The sequence below is a fragment of the Myotis daubentonii genome, chromosome 1, assembly GCF_963259705.1.
Source record: "Myotis daubentonii chromosome 1, mMyoDau2.1, whole genome shotgun sequence".
Taxonomy (NCBI): domain Eukaryota; kingdom Metazoa; phylum Chordata; class Mammalia; order Chiroptera; family Vespertilionidae; genus Myotis; species Myotis daubentonii.
Window position 1 is genome coordinate 22,966,516 of NC_081840.1, and position 17,289 is coordinate 22,983,804.

The following is a 17,289-nucleotide window of genomic DNA, read 5'->3' on the forward strand; positions in this document are numbered from 1 at the left end:
AGGCCGACGCTCTATCCACTGAGCCAAACTGGTTTTGGCATATTAGGCTTTTATTATATAGGATTAAACAAATTCAACAAGTAATAGTAAATAATTAAATAATTACTGAGCATCAATTATGTACAAGTCACTATTAATCAGTATTCTCACTTTTCCTTTCAGAACTAAAGCCTTGTGTGTTGGGAGAGACTGAAAGGTATGCCTTGTCCATCTGTTATGTTTTCTTTTCCTCCTAAACAACTGAAAAGGCATGTAGTTGACAAAAATCTTGAAAATTCATTGGCAAGTTCATTTTAACAGTAAGGAAGGAAAAACTAAGTATTTATTAAAAAGAAAAAAAACTACATTTACACACTAATTGCAACCACGGTTCCCAGGATAAATTAACATCAGAGATGCCACACAAATAAAAGATTACAGTGTTGGTGGGATTATCCCAAGTGTTTGTGGAAAAAAATCTGGAGTTGCTTCCAAGCATCCACCTGGGCCATGGCATGAGCCCTGGGCTCTCCCCCCCAGATGACATTTGTGCCCAACAGGGAGTGCAGGGAGGCCCGGCACAGGGGGAAGTAAGGAGGCTCAATGTAGTGCCCCACTCCTGGGTAACAGATTATCTGCGGCTTCTCCTTACCATGGGCCTGTAAGCGTTTAGAGGCCTCATTAGCAAAGAATTCACTCTTCCAGTTGTGGTCATCCTGACCTACAAGGAACAGGAAGGTGCTCTCAGACCTTTCCACAGGAATGAAACTCTTCTGGTCGGGTCCTTCCAAAGGGCTGTTCAGGACATCCACAATGTCTGCAAAGCCGTCTTTGGTGACCTTGATTCGGTTTTGGTCGAAACCTAGAGGCTGCAAGGTCTCCTCCTTGTAGTGTAAGGCTCCTCCGACATTGGCCACGGAGCCATTGATGATGACTGCAGCAGTGATGCCCTTCAGGAACGAGGCCATGGAGAGGCAGAGATCACCTCCTTTAGAAATCCCAAGCAGCCCAACTCCTGGGCCCTTTACCTGAGATAAGGACAGAGGAATAATAATGAGCCCATGAATCAGTCTGGTGAGCAGTGCCTGGAATTGGAAGTCAGTTGGAACTGCGCCTAATCTGGGCTCTGTCATTTACCAAGGTTTGCAAACTAGGATATTTACTTATTCCTTCTTTCTATCTTCCCTTCCACCATTTCTCCATCACCATTGTTGGTGACTTTAGCCTCTCAGTCCTTGACCTCCATACTTCCAATCACTTTTTTCCTACCCCACTTCAGCCACCCATTCCCATTGTCATAACCTTAACCAAGTCATCATCAATAAATACCTCATCTCCAAAATCTCAGCTGCAAGCATTCTACTCGCTAATCACCATCTTAAATACTTCTGTTCAGCCATTTTAGTACCACCTGCTTCCATTTCTTTGAGACCTTGACTACCTTTTTTTTTTTTCTATCAGTATCTCTCTCATGTTCATTTCCTACCTCATCCAGTTTAGATTTCAAACTTCATTGTTATTATCCCTCCCTTAGCTAATACCTTTCTTCCTTTGGTCATACTTTCTTGGAAAAGTGATAACCTTGGTTAAGTCCACCTTCACTTCCTCTAGGCCTGCATTTGTACAAATAAACATTGAAGGGAAAAAATACACATTTGTGCTGGCAAATCTTTACTTTCATGACCACAAATTTCAAATATGCATTCATACTGCCCATCACCTCTGCCACACTTCACTGTGTTTGCTTTTCACTTCTCCAGTGACAGTTTCGTACCTTCTCCTGTTTGCTCAAGCCTCTTGAACCCCTCTCGATTCCCCTTCAGTTTCAGCTCTTCACACTTCATGGAGAAAATAGGAGCTGTCCAGTAGGAACTCTTCCTCATTTCCCCTGCCAAGTCTTCTTAGTTCTGAATGAATTGAAGCTCTCTGCCTTCCTTCCTGGTTCCAGAAGTATCTCTGTTTTATCAAAGGCCATCCCTCTGCTTGGTTTGGGATCCCATCCACTCTCATTCTCATAGTCTTTGCTCCTACAACTACTTCTCTCTTTCTCCTCCTTCATAATGTTCTTCTCTCCTGGCTCATTCCCGTCAGCGTGCTTCATGCGGTAGTAACTCTTACATTTTAATAAAAAATTCCTTGACCCTCAAAGCTACTCTGCCATAGTTTTGTCTTTCACAGCAAAATTGTGGAGAAAGTTATTTGTAGTTGTTCCCTTTCTTGTCTTCTAATCTCTACTTAGTCTCCTCCAGGGTAATTTGGATTTGCAGATTCTACAAGGACTGATCTTGTCATAGTTACCAAAATCCTGTATTTTGAATGGCCATTTGACCTCTGAACAGCAGTTCTTTTTTCTTCTCATGGCTTCTAAAACAGCAGTTTTGATTGGTTTCAAATATGTATTCCTCATGAAAGTGCTAGGAATTAAATGATATTATTATCCCAATTTTTCAAAGGAGGAAACATAAACTAACCCCGAAGCTAGTATTTGGTGAAATCAAAACTCAAATTTAACTTTTCTCTATCCACGTCTTATTCTGATTCTACTATACTGTATCACTTTTTCTAAGAGCTCCTATACTTCCATTTATCATGAGCTCTAACTGAATTGTAAATTAATCTTCTGTTCCTCTGGTACAGTGGTTCTCAACCTTCTGGCCCTTTAAATACAGTTCCTCATGTTGTGACCCAACCATAAAATTATTTCTGTTGCTACTTCATAACTGTAATGTTGTTACTGTTATGAATCGTAATGTAAATATCTGATATGCAGGATGGTCTTAGGCGACCCCTGTGAAAGGGTCGTTCGACCACCAAAGGGGTCGTGACCCACAGGTTGAGAACCGCTGCTCTGGTACATTCAACTGGGGCCAGCTGGAGGCAGTGATTCCTTTCCCCCCTCCCCTCTACTTCCTGTGTCAAACACAGGAAGGGTTCTCAGATGTGTTGGAGCTTATTATAAGCCACTAGAATTTAAAATTCCATAATGCCAACTAAGAACTTCTTTACTAGTAGGAAATATGTCATAGTAAAATATGATTGTATAGAAACATGGGAAGTGACTATAAAAGGTGGTATGTTGTGGTAAGGAGTGGCTGTCATGAATTAGTCAAGTTCTTAAAAACCAAGGGCATTTATGAAGAGGAGACCTGATATGTAGACCACAAAACTTAGAGAAATTCCAACCTGAGGGTGATTAAGCAGGTAGTTCACAGCTTCTTCAAAGTACTCTAGGTGGAGGGTTTCTATGCTCTTGGGGAGGTCTTCATAGCCATAATAAGCCAGAGCCATCACAGCAAAACCCTTCCCAGCCAGTAGACTAGCTCGATATTCTGGAAGGCCACCTCCAACTCCAAAAATGTCCACAATCCCAGGAAAGGGTCCAGGTTCTTTGAAAGAAACAAAACACAAAACTAAACTATTCTTGAAACACTTTTTTTAAAAAAATTAATTTTAGAGAGACAAGAAGGGAGAGAGGGAGAGATAGAAATATTTATTGGCTGCCTCTTGCACACCCCCTACAAGCCCACCACCTGGACATGTGCCATGACCTATGATCTGGTGTGTGGAAGGACACTCAACCGAGCCACATCAGCCAGGCTATTACTGAAACTCTACAGCAGGCATGTCAAACTCAAAGGCTAACACGGGCCAAATAAACAAGGTTTAAGTTTATGTAGGCTGCAAAAAAAAAAAGCGTCAATTTTCATAGAAATGTAGGTTTATTTCGATAGAGACATGCTGAATACAAAGGGCTGAAATAAATGAGTAATGGTTAACATAAAATAGAACATTTTAATAAAAATATTTTTTCTTGAACATTAACTTACCAGACACTGAATAACTGCACAGATTAATAAGCGTAACACAAATAAACCTATTTTTCTTGTTCTCCAAAAGCGAAATATTTCCTGTTGCGCACACCAAACAAGTCAGGCCAAGATTAATGACATGGCAATCGGCTGCTAAAGTATTTGCTGCTAATATTAGTGGAGAGAAATGGTGCGCCTGCACGTAAGGTGAGTAAGGGAAATGAATGCAACATGATTATAGTAATCAGTCACTAGTGAACATTGCAGTTTGTTATTAATAATTATGTATAACAGGATACTGTAAAAATTAAGTTATGAAATTTGTATTAAAACATTTCTTACATACCGTTATATTAGCTGTGTCGCAAAAATATTCGTTGTGGGCTGCATGTGGCCCGTGGGCCGTGAGTTTGACATGCTTGCACTACAGTGATGTCAAAAGCCAATTGTTGCCTACTTGGTAATGTCAAAGTTTTCTTCATAATTAGAAATGCTGAAAGACCCTTGGTCTTTAGAGATCCAGACAATGGCATAGACTAAATCCACATTCCCCTCTATACTCAGAGCCTCAAAGCCCCACAGATTTTTACAAAAATTATGTATTACTTTGCGGTTAAAAATAATTTACAGACAATGAAAACAGCAAAATCATTGCCATCTCCCCCAAAATTGACAACGCCAAATGCTAGCGAGAGTGCAGAGCAATTGGAACCCTCATACATTGCTGGTGAAAATGCAAAATTATACAGCCACTTTGAAAAACAGTTGGGCAGTTTCATATAAAGTTAAACATAAACTTACCATATGATCTAGCAATCTCACTCCTAGGTATATTTGCCAAGGAGAAATGAAAATTTGTGTCCACACAAAAACTTGTATGCAAGTGTTTGTAGTGACGTTATTCATAATCTTCAAAAATTTGAAACCCAAATGTCCTTCAAGTGGTGAGTGGATAAACAACCATATAATGGAGTACTACTAAAAAACAAGATACATCGAGCAACACAAATGAATAGCAAATGCATTATGCTAGACAAAAGGGTACATACACTGTATGATTCCATTTCCTGGGTACTTTCAAATTTACAGAAAAAGCTTGTATTTAACGTGCAAAATTTAAAGAATAATAATAAAGCAAACACTTTATAGCTACAATTTTAAAAAACTCAGTACTGAGCATCAAAGGCCCCTGAATATCTGTGCTCCTTACCTTTCTTTCCACTGTCTTGGCTTTTATTCTCTTGATTTTCTTTACCATATTACCACTTATGTGTGTGTGTGTTAAACAGTATTTTGTTTATTGTGCCTATTTTTTGAATTTTATCTACATGGAATGAAATTGAATGTATTCTGGAATTTGATTGTTTCTTTCAACAGTTTTTGAAGTTCATTCATGTTGACTCTTGTGGCTGTAGTTCAAGTATTTTGCTGCTGTAATTTATCATTTTTATTGTTTTTGGACATTTGGAATGTTTGCAGTTGTTTTTGCTCTTACAAACAATACTTCTTGGTGCACATGAACCAGGAGTAGACTGATATAGTCAACTTTGTAAGAAAAAAATTGTTTTCTTGACCAGCCAGTGTGGCTCAGTGGTTGAGCATTGACCTATGAACCAGGAGGTCATGGTTCAATTCCTGGTCATGGTATATGCCCAGGTTGCAGGCTCAATACCCAGTGTGGGGCGTGCAGGAGGCAGCCAATCAATGATTCTCTCTCATCATTGATGTTTCTATCTCTCCCTTCCTCTCTGAAAGCAATAAAGATATATAAAAAATATTTAAAAAAATTATTTCCAGCCCTGGTCAGTTGTTCAGTGGTTAGTGTTGGCTTGTGGACTGAAGGGTCTCAGATTTGAATGCCAGTCAAGGTCACGTACCTGCAATGCAGGTTCAATCCCTGGCCCTGATTGGGGCATGTATAGAAGGCAGCCAATTGATGTGTCTCGCTCACATGGATGTTTCTCTCTTTCTCTCCCTCCTGATACCTCCCTCCCTTCCACTTGCTTAAAGAAAAAATAAATGGAAAAAATATCCTCAGTGAAGATTAACAACAACAAAATTTTTTTCCAGGAGTAGATGAATATATTCCTTTTAGCAGTGTGAACTCCTTTTCCTCTAAATACTTATTAACAATTGATAATATTAGACTTCTAAATTTTGAGGGTTTGAAATGTATAGTTTTATTTTGCATTTCCCTGATTCCTAATAGTATAAGTATCTTTGTTTTAAATATATTTTATTGATTTTTTTACAGAGAGGAAGGGTGAGGGATAGAGAGTTAGAAACATTGATGAGAGAGAAACATCGATCAGCTGCCTCCTGCACACTCCCTACGGGAAATGTGCCCGCAACCAGGGTACATGCCCTTGACTGGAATCGAACCTGGGACCCTTGAGTCCGCAGGCCAACGCTCTATCCACTGAGCCAACCGGTTAGAGCTATATAAGTATCTTTTTTTTAAAAAAAATCCTCACCGAGGACATATTTGATTTTAGAGAGGAAGGAAGAGAGAAAGAGAGAGAACAAGAAGTGATTTGAGAGAGAAATATTGGTTTGTTGCCTCCCATACTCTCCCCGATTGGGACCAAACGCTCAACCTAGGAATATGCCCTGATTGAGAATAGAACCCGCAACCATTTGGTGTACCGGACGATACTCCAACCAACTGAACCACTTGGTTAGGGCAGGATAAAGCATCTTTTTATTTTTTCATTGGCCAATTGCTTTTTATGTAATGGAAAAATTATCCAATAATTTCAAAAGATTTCCAGTTAATAGCAAGAGGCCTTCCTCCTTCATGCTAATTTTCTTAAACCTTAATATATATACTGTGGGAGCCTGGCCTGTATGGCTCAGGGGTTGAGCCTTGACCCAGGAACCAAGAGGTCACCAGTTCAATTTCCTGTCAGGGCACATACCCAGTTTTCGGACTCCCCAGTAGAGGCTGTGCAGGAGGCAGCCAATCGATGATGTTTCTCTCTAATTGATGTTTCTATTTCTCCCTCTCCCTCTCTCTCTAAAAATCAATAAAAACATATTTAAAATATATATATATATATATATATGGTGGGAATTATTAGCAAAGTTGTAAAATTGAGAAACCTGTAAGAAATTAAAAATTTGAAACTTCCTATAAATGGTTTTTTAAAAATTACAACTGTCTGGAAAAATATTATGCTAAGTGAAATAAGTCAATCTGAGAAAGACAAATATCACTTATTTGTGGAATCTAATGAATAAAATGAATTGACCAACAAAATAAGACCCAAAGCATGGAGGCATGGAACAGATTGACACACCTCATTGTGGGACTGGGATGAGAAGAGATAAACCAAAGAACTTATATACTTACTAGAGGCCAGTGCAGGGATTCATGTACCAGTGGGGTCTCTTGGCCTGGCCTGTGGGGATCTGGCCAAAACCGGCTCTCCAACATCCCCAGAGGGGTCCTGGATTGTGAGAGGGTGCAGCCAGGCCAAGGGACCCCACTGGTGCACGGCCAGAGAGGGACCGTGGGAGGGCTCCAGGGTGTGTCCAGCCCAGCTCGCCCAGTCCCCATCCGCCAGACCCCAGCAGCAAGCTAACCTATGGGTGGGAGTGTCTGCCCCCTGGTGGTCAGTGCACATCATAGCAACTGGTGCAATGGTGGAACACTTAGCATATAAGGCTTTTATTATATAGGACTAGAGGCCTGGTGCACAAAAATTTGTGCACTCGGGAGGGAAGAGGGGGGGTCCCTCAGCCCGGCCTGTGTCCTCTTGCAGTCTGGGACCCCTCGGGAGATAACGACCTGCTGGCTTAGGCCTGCTCCCGGGTGGCAGAGGGCAGGCCTAATCCCTAGGTGCAGCCCCTGGTCAGGCTCAGAGTAGGGCTGATTGGGGAGTTGGGGCGCTGCCCCCTGTCATGCACAGAGCAGGGCGGATCGGGAGGTTGCGATGCCACCCTCAGTCACACTCAGGGTAGGGCTTATTGGGGGGTTGGGGCACCGCCCCCTGTCACACTCAAGGCAGGGTCGATGGGGAGGTTGCGGCGCCACCCCCTGTCACACACACAGCAGAGCCAATCAGGGGGTTGGGGCGCTGCCCCCTGTCACAGAGCAGGGCCCATCAGGGGGTTGGGGAGCTCCCCCCTGTCACTCACAGAGTAGGGCCGATAGGGGAGTTGGGGCACCGCACCCTGTCACACACAGAGCAGGGTGGATCAGGGGGTTGGGGCGCCGCACCCTGTCACACTCAGGGCAGGGCCGATGGGGAGGTTATGGCTCTACCCCAGGGGTGGGCAAACTTTTTGACTCGAGGACCACAATGGGTTCTTAAACTGGACTGGAGGGCTGGAACAAAAGCATGGATGGAGTGTTTGTGTGAACTAATAAATTCAAAGTAAACATCATTACATAAAAGGGTACGGTCTTTTTTTTTTTTTAGTTTCTTTCATTTCAAACGGGCCGGATCTGGCCCCCGGGCTGTAGTTTGCCCACGGCTGCTCTACCCCATCACACACACAGCAGGGCTGATCAGGGGGTTGGGGAGCCGCCACTGTCACACTCAGGGCAGGGCCGATGGGGAGGTTATGGCTCTACCCTGTTACACACAGAGCAGGGCCCGTGAGGGGGGGTGGGGGGGGGGGGTTGGGGCCCTGCACCCTGTCACACACAGAGCCGCAGGGTGATCAGGGGGTTGGGGAGCTCCCCCCTATCAGGCACAGAGCAGGGCTGATCAGGGGGTTGGGGTGCCTTCCCCTGTCATGAACAGAGCTGGGCAGATAGGGAGGTTGTGGCCCCGCCCCCTGTCACACACAGAGCAGGGCCCATTGGGGAATTGGGGCGCCACTCTGGAGGACAGGATATCTTTTAATTGACCTCGCAGTTTTGCAGCGGGCAGAGCCACCTCCCAGCCAGCCTTACATTCCATTCCTGTCGCCTTGACATGTTAAGGCCCCACGGACCTCTGGAACATTGGGAGCCAACTCCACCCTCTCAGTAAAAGCGGATGAGGCAAAAAGAAAAAAAAAAAATTTGAAGCGTTGTCACTCACCTGGCGGCAGGAAGAGCGTGGCGCGCACCCGGCCCGCGCGCACCGGCTCCCGCCGCACCCCAGGTGCAAGGAAATCGCGCTCGTGCACCGTCCGGCCGAGGAGCCGCCCTCCCTCGGGCTCGTGGCCATCGAGCACCTCCAGCTCCACGGCGAAAGGCGTCTGCACGTCCCGCTTCACCAGCCGCAGGAAGGGCTTCTCGGGCTCCATGGCCCAGAAGAGCCCCATGGGCTCCAGCCCGGCGAAGCTGCCGCCCAGCGCGGGCGCGCGCGCCAGGTCCAGCTCGCCCCTGTCATCCGCGCTGTAGAACGCGTGGGCCCGGAAGAGCGCGCCCTTCTCGTCGCGCAGGGATGTTCGCAGCGTGACCGGCTGCCCCCGGGCCAGGTCGTTCACAGTGATGCGCAGAGGCTCGTCCCAGCGGCTGCGGCCTGCGGGCTCCAAGGTCACGGTCGCCGCCATCCTGGCAGGGGCCCAAGAAGCTGGTACTTTAGCACTCAACTTTGGAGTTCTGGGCCGTGCCCAACTTCCCAGGCCCCGTCCGCAGAGTCCAGACGCTCGCAGGACAGCAAGAGATGAGGCCATCTTTTTGCGACTTAATTTCAGACCTCGGATCAACTGAATGGGGATCTGGAGAAAGTTAGAACTGGTGTTTGAGAGCCTCTAATGGCAGGCCGCCCATCTGCAGGCTAAGCGCCCCATAGGCCAGGGCAGCCTGCTAAATTCAAACTGGCCCTGCCAATCAGTAGCCTACTTTTTTGTTGTTGTTAACCCTCCCTGGAGGATATTTTCCCATTTATTTTTAGAGAGAGTGGAAGGGAGGGGGAGAGACAGAGAGAATTATCCACGTGAGACAGAGACACATCAATTGGTTGCCTCCCTCATAAGCCTGACCAGGGCCAGGGATAGAGCCTGCAAGGAGGTACATGTCTTAGACAGGAATCGAACCTGGAACCCTTCAGTCCGCAGGCCAGTGGTCTATCCACTGAGCCAAAACGGCGAGGCAGTAGCCTATCTTTGAAAGCAAGAGAGATCAGACACACATGAACATGCTCAGAGCCTCCTGGCTGAAAAACCCCCACCTTTTTTGGGGAAAGAATTTCCTAGTTCTGCCTCTCAAAAGCTCTTGGGCCTGTGCAGTGGATTGTACCAGGGTTGCCCCTGAAGGAGCCTGCACAAAGCCGTCTCCAGACCCCACTCTTAATGGCTAACTAGTGCAGGGCTGGAATTGAGTTTTAGCACTTGGTTGATAATAATCATAGGTCTTTTAAAACGTGCAGTGGGGTATTTTGCTTGTAGTATTTGTGCATATGATTACCTTCCACACCATGCCACATCTAAGGGGCCTGGCATATTACTGTGTGAGCAAAAACAGCCAAATGAGGTAACAATTATTGTTATATACTGGATTCTCATGTTATTGCTAGGCAAATGGTATCTCCTCCTCATCCTGGATGTGAGGTGAAAACCTTTTCCTACTTTTTCATAAATTATAGATTTTACTCTGTGGTGGATTTTTTTCATCAAACTTCAGTTCAGGCCTCTTCCAAGACCTTGTACTTGATTTTACATTTATAACTTCATATTCTTTTTAGTAGAGAAATCTGCAAACTGTATATACTTTAAGCCCCCTATACTTTAAACAAACAAATTAGTAACCTAAATTGTCAGGAGGCAAAAATACAGAAAAGCATTTATTTGGGATTTAAAGGAGCTGCAAATCTGGGCGCACTGATTCAGGTAGCAACCCAAAGTGTCTGCTAGAGAAGTCAGGGGGTTTTTAAAGGCAAAAGGAGAGTTTGCATAAGTCATTCATAAAGAATTTAAATTGATGCTGGCACCAGAAAACTAACCTTGGCTAAACAAAATTAATTGCTAAAGCTATCTCTGTGAGGAGTTGCAGGTGTTCTTACAGCATCCTAGAATATTTATAGTTTTGCCTATTTCAAAAGTTCATGTTCTGTCCAGTAAGGATGTGCATAAGACCCATTTCTTTAATGGCCTCTTGGCTCCATTTTAAAGCTCCTTAACACAAGTGACTTCATTTTATTTCACATTTGACAAAATAGAGAGCCAGATATTTCTCCAGCAAAATATCTTTATTCGGGAACAACAGAAACTTGTAATTTGAGACATGCAGTCTAAAGGTAAACCACTGCAAGTCCAGAGAAATGCTCCTTTATGGACCTGGGAGGGGCAAAGGGTGTTGCTTAAGGTCTCTGTCTCCCTGGAGAGCAAGCACTATGAAGCTTGCTCTACCACAGTGGTTCTCAGCCTTGGCTGCACATTAGAATCACCTGGGAATCTTTTTAAAATCCTGATTTCTGGGCCTCATCCTCCGGAAATTCTGTTTCTTTGTTATGGGGTGAGACCACAACGCTAGTAACAAAGAAACAGAATTTCCGGAGGATGAGGCCCAGAAATCTGGATTTTAAAAAGATTCCCAGGTGATTCTAATGTGCAGCCAAGGTTGAGAACCACTGCTCTACCAGAACATGGTTTAAAAAAAATTTTATTAACAGGACTCATTTGGTTTTAGTCAAGCAAGCTGTAGCCACCCACAGAAAAGACTGTCACTCATGGTTTAGATTAGGTTAACCACCTGGTCTTGAAACTATTGTCCAGACTACCCAAATTCAGCACACCTGGCTAATCTCAAATCCTGCTCAGTTAAATCTTCCTTGTTAATCCCAAATCATAATAATCTCTCTTGTCTCCAAAGTCACATTTCCCTTGAAACTGCTCACCTGGTCCTATTATTCTGCCTTGTAAGGGGTAAGAGCACTGGCCTCTGCAGCAGTAAGAATCGGGCTTGAACCCTTGCTTATTTGAGTAAATTTCTTAACCTAAGTCTCATTTTTTTCATCTTTAAAATAAAGATAATGGCAGTATCTATATCACTGCATTTTTGTGAGTACCTGCCATTAATAAGACATGTAGCCCTAGCCCGTTTGGCTCAATGGATAGAACATGGGCCTGTGGACTGAAGGGTCGTGGGGAAAGGGCACATGCCAAGGTTTCGGGCTCAACCCCAGTGGGGGGCATGCAGGAGGCAGCTGATCAATGATTCTCTCTCATCGTTGATGTTTCTATCTCTTTATCCTCCTCCCTTCCTTTCTGAAATAAAAAATATACTTTAAAAAATAGTAAGACATGTAATACTCCAGCAAAGTGCACCTCTTTTCTTCCCCTTAAACTGTAAGCCACTTTAGAGCAAGAATCCTTAGTGTCTGTATCATTACTGGTATTCTTCCTACCACATAGAGTTGTACCGAACAAGATAACATACTTGAAATACTTAGCACAATGCCCAGCATAAAATGCTCAATAAACATTAAAGATTATGTCATACTTTTGTTCCTTGGTAATGACTAACATAGAACCTTACATAGGCGACAAACCTGGGTGTGATTTCCAGTCCTTCCTAGTATCAACCTCGGTTTCCTCATTCCCATAAGGGTGATGAAACGTGTAATGCATATTCAGTACTTAATACAGTATCTGGCAGCCAGTGGATGCTCAATTAATATTAGGCCAGCTCCCTTCCCCCCTCCCCCCCCCAACCCCCACATCCCCCAAGGTCCTGGTTCCTTCAGATGGCCTGCAAGCTGGCAGCTCCTCCAGGATGAGAACTTCCCAATACGTCAATCTTTTCTCTTTTTCCCCCCTTTTCTTTCATTTTTAATGTTGACATTTATTTTAGGTGCTCCTCTTGCCCCCTTTGCCCACCACTTTAGCCTCTCCTCCTGCCGCCTCACAGGGGCTCTGAGGTCCTAGGAGTCTGCGGGATCACACTCATCGCCCCGTACCTGGAAACCCGGGGCCCCAGGCTCTCCACATCCCTCCCGTCTTCCTTCCTTCCGCCCCATTTCCTCTCCGCCCTCCCCAAACTCCATTTTTCGCCCGTCTTCACACTGCACTCCCTATCGCCTATGAATTCCCAAAGCTGTTCCTTTCTCAGTCCCTGACTTGACTTTCATCACCTCCCAGCCCCCCAACTGCCCCGCCCCCCTCCCCAGACACCCTCCCGCTCCCACCAGCCCACCTGCGCTTTCCGCCCCTTCAGCGCCCCTGCCGCCGCCGCCCCGCGTCCAGTCCTCCGGCCACAGCCCTGGCCTTCCGGGGGCCTGTGCACCTCCTGGCCGCTGAGGAGGCCTAACCAGCTGGACCGGGTCGGGTGCCAGACGCCTCAGGGAACAACATCCGCCAACGTTCAGACCTCGCGCCAACTCTGGTTTTTTTAATAGAATTATTATTATTTAAGTATGTTTTTATTGATTTTAGAGAGAGGAAGGGAAAGAAACATCTATCTGTTGCCTCCTGCAAGCACCCTATCAGGGGATCCAACCCACAACCGGGGCATGTGCCCCAACTGGAACCAACTGACCCACACCGGCCAGGGCTTTTTATTTATTTATTTATCTATTTTATTTTGAGAGTATGTTTATTAAAGCTGGGGACACTGAAACAAGGAAGGGCCTAGGGTAGAGGAAGTAACAGGAGGGAGGCTAGGTGGGGTGGGCTGCTTTGGTTCACTGAAATGACAGAGAAAAGGGTGTCTTTGGGAGAGGTTCAAAGCGGTTAGCTCGGTATGAGCTGCTGCTGCCCATTGCTCCCCTGGTTGCAAATTTCCTGGGGCCCCCTAGAGTTTAGGTCGGAGATGCATGCCTGTGGGGGGAAGAAGAGGTGGAAGGGAAAGGCAAGGATGTGCTCCCAGGAGGGAGAGTGCACCGGACATGGTTAATTTTGATAGAGGCAGTTAGGCTTTTACAATATTGAAGTATATTTCTTTTAATCAGCTGTGGATCAAAACAGGCAGGGACCAGGAGCATTAGGTGTCCTGTGACTATCTCAAAGGGTGACAGTTTATGAGTTCCAAAGAGGATGAATCTGAGATTTAGAAGGACCAAGGGCAATGCTTTTGGCCAAGGTACTTGGAGGGTCTCTACGAATTTTGCCAGTTGAGTCTTAATAATGCCATTAGTGCATTCAACTAAACCTGAGGTTGAGGCATAGACTTGTCAAAGCACCTGATGGCTAAAATGGGTTCTCCGATCACTATGGAGTTCAAGAAGGGTTCCCCAGGTAGGAATAATCTTTTCCAAAAGCATGTCAGCCACAGAGGAGGCAGTAGGGAAAAGCTTCAGTCCAGTGAGAAAACAGACACACCATGACTAAGGGAAAAATGTGTGTGTGTGTGTGTGTGTGTGTGTGTGTGGGTGGGTGGGTGTGTGTGCGTGGGTGTGTGTGAATCCTTACCTCAGGATATTTTTTTCATTGATTTTTAGAAAAAGTGAAAGGGAGAGAGAGAGAAAAACAACCCGGATAGGGATTGAACCTGCAACCCAGATATGTGCTCTTGACTGGGAATCGAACCTGTGACCCTCTGGTGGGAGAGCTGACACTCTAACCAGTGAGCCACACTGACTGGGGCCTAAAATATATTTTTATCAAAGTGGCAGGAAAGCTGTATAAAATCCATTTGTCAAACCTTGAATGGTCCATTAGGCAACTTAAAATGTCCAGGAGCAGGGCAAACAGGCTTCCCTGGGTTGTATTTTGGATAAGTGGGACAAGTGAGGTAAGCAATCTTGGCAGCCTTATTAATATTTCCCTACCAATACTGGTACATGAATGCTATTATTTTGTCAGTGGACCAATGGTTGAATGCATGTACAGTAGTTAGGAGTGGGAATTTTAGTGTTTCTAGTATTTCTATCAGAAAAAAACCCCATGGCTATTTGTATTAAACTAGTGGCCCGGTGCACAATATTTGTGCACATTAAAAGGGAATTAATTAGAGGAAATATTTTAATATTGTTATTTGCCCTTTCTCTATAATAGAAGTGTCAGAGATGAAAGAAAATCAGTAAAATGTATATGAAAATCTCCCTCCTTTCAGAGTCTGGGGCGTGCCACGGGACCCAGAGTCAAGTCCCCGCCCACCTTTGCACGCCTTGAAATCGCGTGAGACCCAGACCTGGCTGGCCCCACCCCCGTCAAGCCCTGCAGGGCGGGGGACATGGCCTCAGGTCCCCCATCAAGCCCCACTGAGTGGGGGGCGCAGCCTCAGGTACCCTGTCAAGCCCCACCAGGTAGGGGTGTGGCCTCGGACCCTTGGCCCCTGCGCTGGGGTGGGGGATGTGGCCTCAGGTCCCCAGGCCCAGCCTCAGGTCCCCTGGCCCCAGCGCAAGGGCATGAGGGCATGACGACCATTTGCATATTAACTCTTATATAGAACTAGAGCAGTGATGGTGAACCTTTTGAGCTTGGCGTGTCAGCATTTTGAAAAACCCTAACTTAACTCTGGTGCCGTGTCACATATAGAAATTTTGATATTTGCAACCATAGTAAAACAAAGATTTATATTTTTGGTATTTATTTTATATATTTAAATGCCATTTAACAAAGAAAAATCAACCAAAAAAATGAGTTCGCATGTCACCTCTGACATGCTTGTCATAGGTTCGCCATCACTGAACTAGAGGCTCAATGCACGGATTTGTGCACCGGTGGAGTCCCTCGTCATGGCCTACGGGGATTGGGCCGAAACTGGCAGTCCAATGCTGCTGGCTGCTCCTGTCTTCCGCTCCTGCTCATCCTGGGCCCACTGCGCCTACCGCCCCTGCCACACTGCCACTCCGCTATGGTTTTTGGGCTGCAGTGGCCAGCCATGAGCCCAGTGTCTGGCGCCCTTGGTCAGCTGAGCTGCACTCCCTCTGTGGGTGTGCACTGACCACCAGGGGGCAGCTCCTGCATTAAGCGTCTGCCCCCTGCTGGTCAGTATGTGTCATAGCAACTGGCCGGCTGGTTGTTCAGTCGTTAGGTTGTCTGGTCACTTAGGCTTTTATATATATAGATAGGGTTTTTAAAAAAATTGTGCTAATACACAAAGTTTACCACTTTAAAATGTATAGTTAATTAAGTACATTTACATTGTTGTGCAACCATCACCACTATCCATCTCCTAAACTATTTCATCCTCCAAACAAACTCTGTACCCATTAAAGGATAACTCCCCATTCCTCCCCACTCCCTCCTGCCAGCCCATGTAAATCCACTGTCTATCTATAAATTTAACTATTCTAGGTACCTCATGTAAGTGGAGTCATTCAGTATTTGTCCTTTTGTGTCTGGCTTTATTTCACGTAGCATGACTTCCAGGTTTATCCATGTGTGTAGCATATATAAGAATTTCATTCCTTTTTAAGGCTGAGTAATATTCTCTTGTATATATGTCACGTTTTGTTTTCCACTCATCCATTGTTGGATACCTCTTGACTATTGGGAATATGCTGCTATGAACATGGGTATACAAATATCTATTAGCCCTGCTTTTAATTCTTTTGGGTATATACCCAGAGTGGAATTGCTGGATCATGTGGTAATTCTGTGTAATTTTAGGAACCTTAGCCAAGGTTTTAACATTTAATTTTTTAAAAAGTCTTTTAGTCTTTTCATTTCAAAGAACATGCCCTCTAACCCTTTTGTAAGGGTCCCAGGGTCTGAGCTAAGGTACTAAAATCAGTGGGCAGGTTGATCAGGACAAGATGGCCAGAATAGCATGGTCCCAGGTCAGCTAGAAAGACAAAACCTAGGTTGAGGAGGGTAAAGGAGTCAAATATATGGTGATGGAAAGAGACTTGACTTTGGGTGGTGAGCACACAATGCGATATACGGATGATGTATTATAGAATTGTACACTTGAAACTTATTAGCCAATGTTACACCAATAAACTTAATAAAATAGATTATTGTATAAAGTTTACAGCTATTACTGACAATAAAAACTTTTGCAAAAAAAAAGAAAAGACAGAACTTTATGCCCAGAAATCTTCCCTGCTGTGAAGACAGATAGTTATTTTCACAAAGGACTTCTGAAAACCAGTACTACCTGTAAGCCTGAAATTTTACTATTAAAAATACAGGATATGGTGCTAGCCGGCTTGGCTCAGTGGATAGAGCATCGGCCTGCCAAGGATCTTGGGTTCAATTGCTGCTCAAGGTCAGGTACCTCTGTTGCAGGTTCTGCAGCCCCAGTAAGGGTGTGTTTGGGAGGCAACCAATCAATGTGTCTCTCTCAAGTCCATGTCTCTCTCTGTCTCTCTCTCTCTCCCTCTCCTCCTTCCTTTTCACTCTCTCTAGAAATCAATGGGAAAAATAAATCCCCTGGTGAGGATTAAAAAACAAAACAAAACAGGATATGAAGAGTTCCCTTATAAAAAGAGTAGAATTTGTTGATAATCTAGCCAGGATCTGGGGAGCAGGGGAGGTGGAATTGAACTGTGTGAAGGAAGCAGATTAAGCAGGGACAGAGAGGAAAGGAGAATGGAAAAGGCCCCAACGACTGAAGCATGCCAGAGCTGAGTTCATGTGTTCCCTGCTCTGCCACGACTCTGTAGGACTTAAGAACTCCTGTGGGGGAAAATATTGAGCTACACAGACCTAAAGGTTTTCCTTCCTTCCCTTCCCT

At 44.9% G+C, this 17,289-nt stretch overlaps 2 protein-coding genes across 10 annotated transcripts in view; one reads left to right on the top strand and one right to left on the bottom strand.

Moving 5' to 3' along the window:
• HEATR4 (HEAT repeat containing 4) overlaps positions 1-17,289 on the top strand; it is a 75,061-nt gene that overhangs the window by 3,742 nt on the left and 54,030 nt on the right. For 5 of the 7 annotated variants that reach the window (XM_059690973.1, XM_059691002.1, XM_059691027.1 and 2 more), the window contains 2 exons: positions 163-196; positions 3,877-3,995. The gene's annotated coding sequence lies outside the window, so the exon portion shown is untranslated. The remainder of the gene's footprint in view (positions 1-162; positions 197-3,876; positions 3,996-17,289) is intronic. The other 2 variants (XM_059691021.1, XM_059691012.1) reach the window with 1 other exon arrangement.
• LOC132231646 (acyl-coenzyme A thioesterase 1) lies at positions 47-12,927 on the bottom strand. 3 transcript variants are annotated; one of them, XM_059691161.1, is made up of 4 exons: positions 12,862-12,927; positions 8,822-9,279; positions 3,163-3,365; positions 47-1,007 (listed from the first exon to the last, which is right to left on the bottom strand). In XM_059691161.1, the coding sequence occupies exons 2-4, from the start codon at positions 9,276-9,278 to the stop codon at positions 432-434; spliced, it is 1,236 nt and encodes a 411-aa protein (XP_059547144.1). In that variant the 5' UTR covers position 9,279; positions 12,862-12,927; the 3' UTR covers positions 47-431. The 3 variants fall into 3 exon arrangements, with proteins under 3 accessions (XP_059547144.1, XP_059547133.1, XP_059547153.1); XM_059691150.1 differs by having other exon boundaries at positions 8,822-9,446; positions 12,862-12,913; XM_059691170.1 differs by lacking the exon at positions 8,822-9,279 and having other exon boundaries at positions 12,862-12,921.

Excerpts from the sequence above, each read along its gene's own strand:
- LOC132231646 (XM_059691150.1), bottom strand. The coding sequence starts at position 9,401 with ATGGCCTCATCTCTTGCTGTCCTGCGAGCGTCTGGACTCTGCGGACGG. Across the intron at positions 3,366-8,821 it reads CACGCTCTTCCTGCCGCCAG|AACCTGGACCCTTTCCTGGG; the intron begins GTGAGTGACAAC and ends TTTCTTTCAAAG. Across the intron at positions 1,008-3,162 it reads ACCTGCTTAATCACCCTCAG|GTAAAGGGCCCAGGAGTTGG; the intron begins GTTGGAATTTCT and ends TCCTTATCTCAG.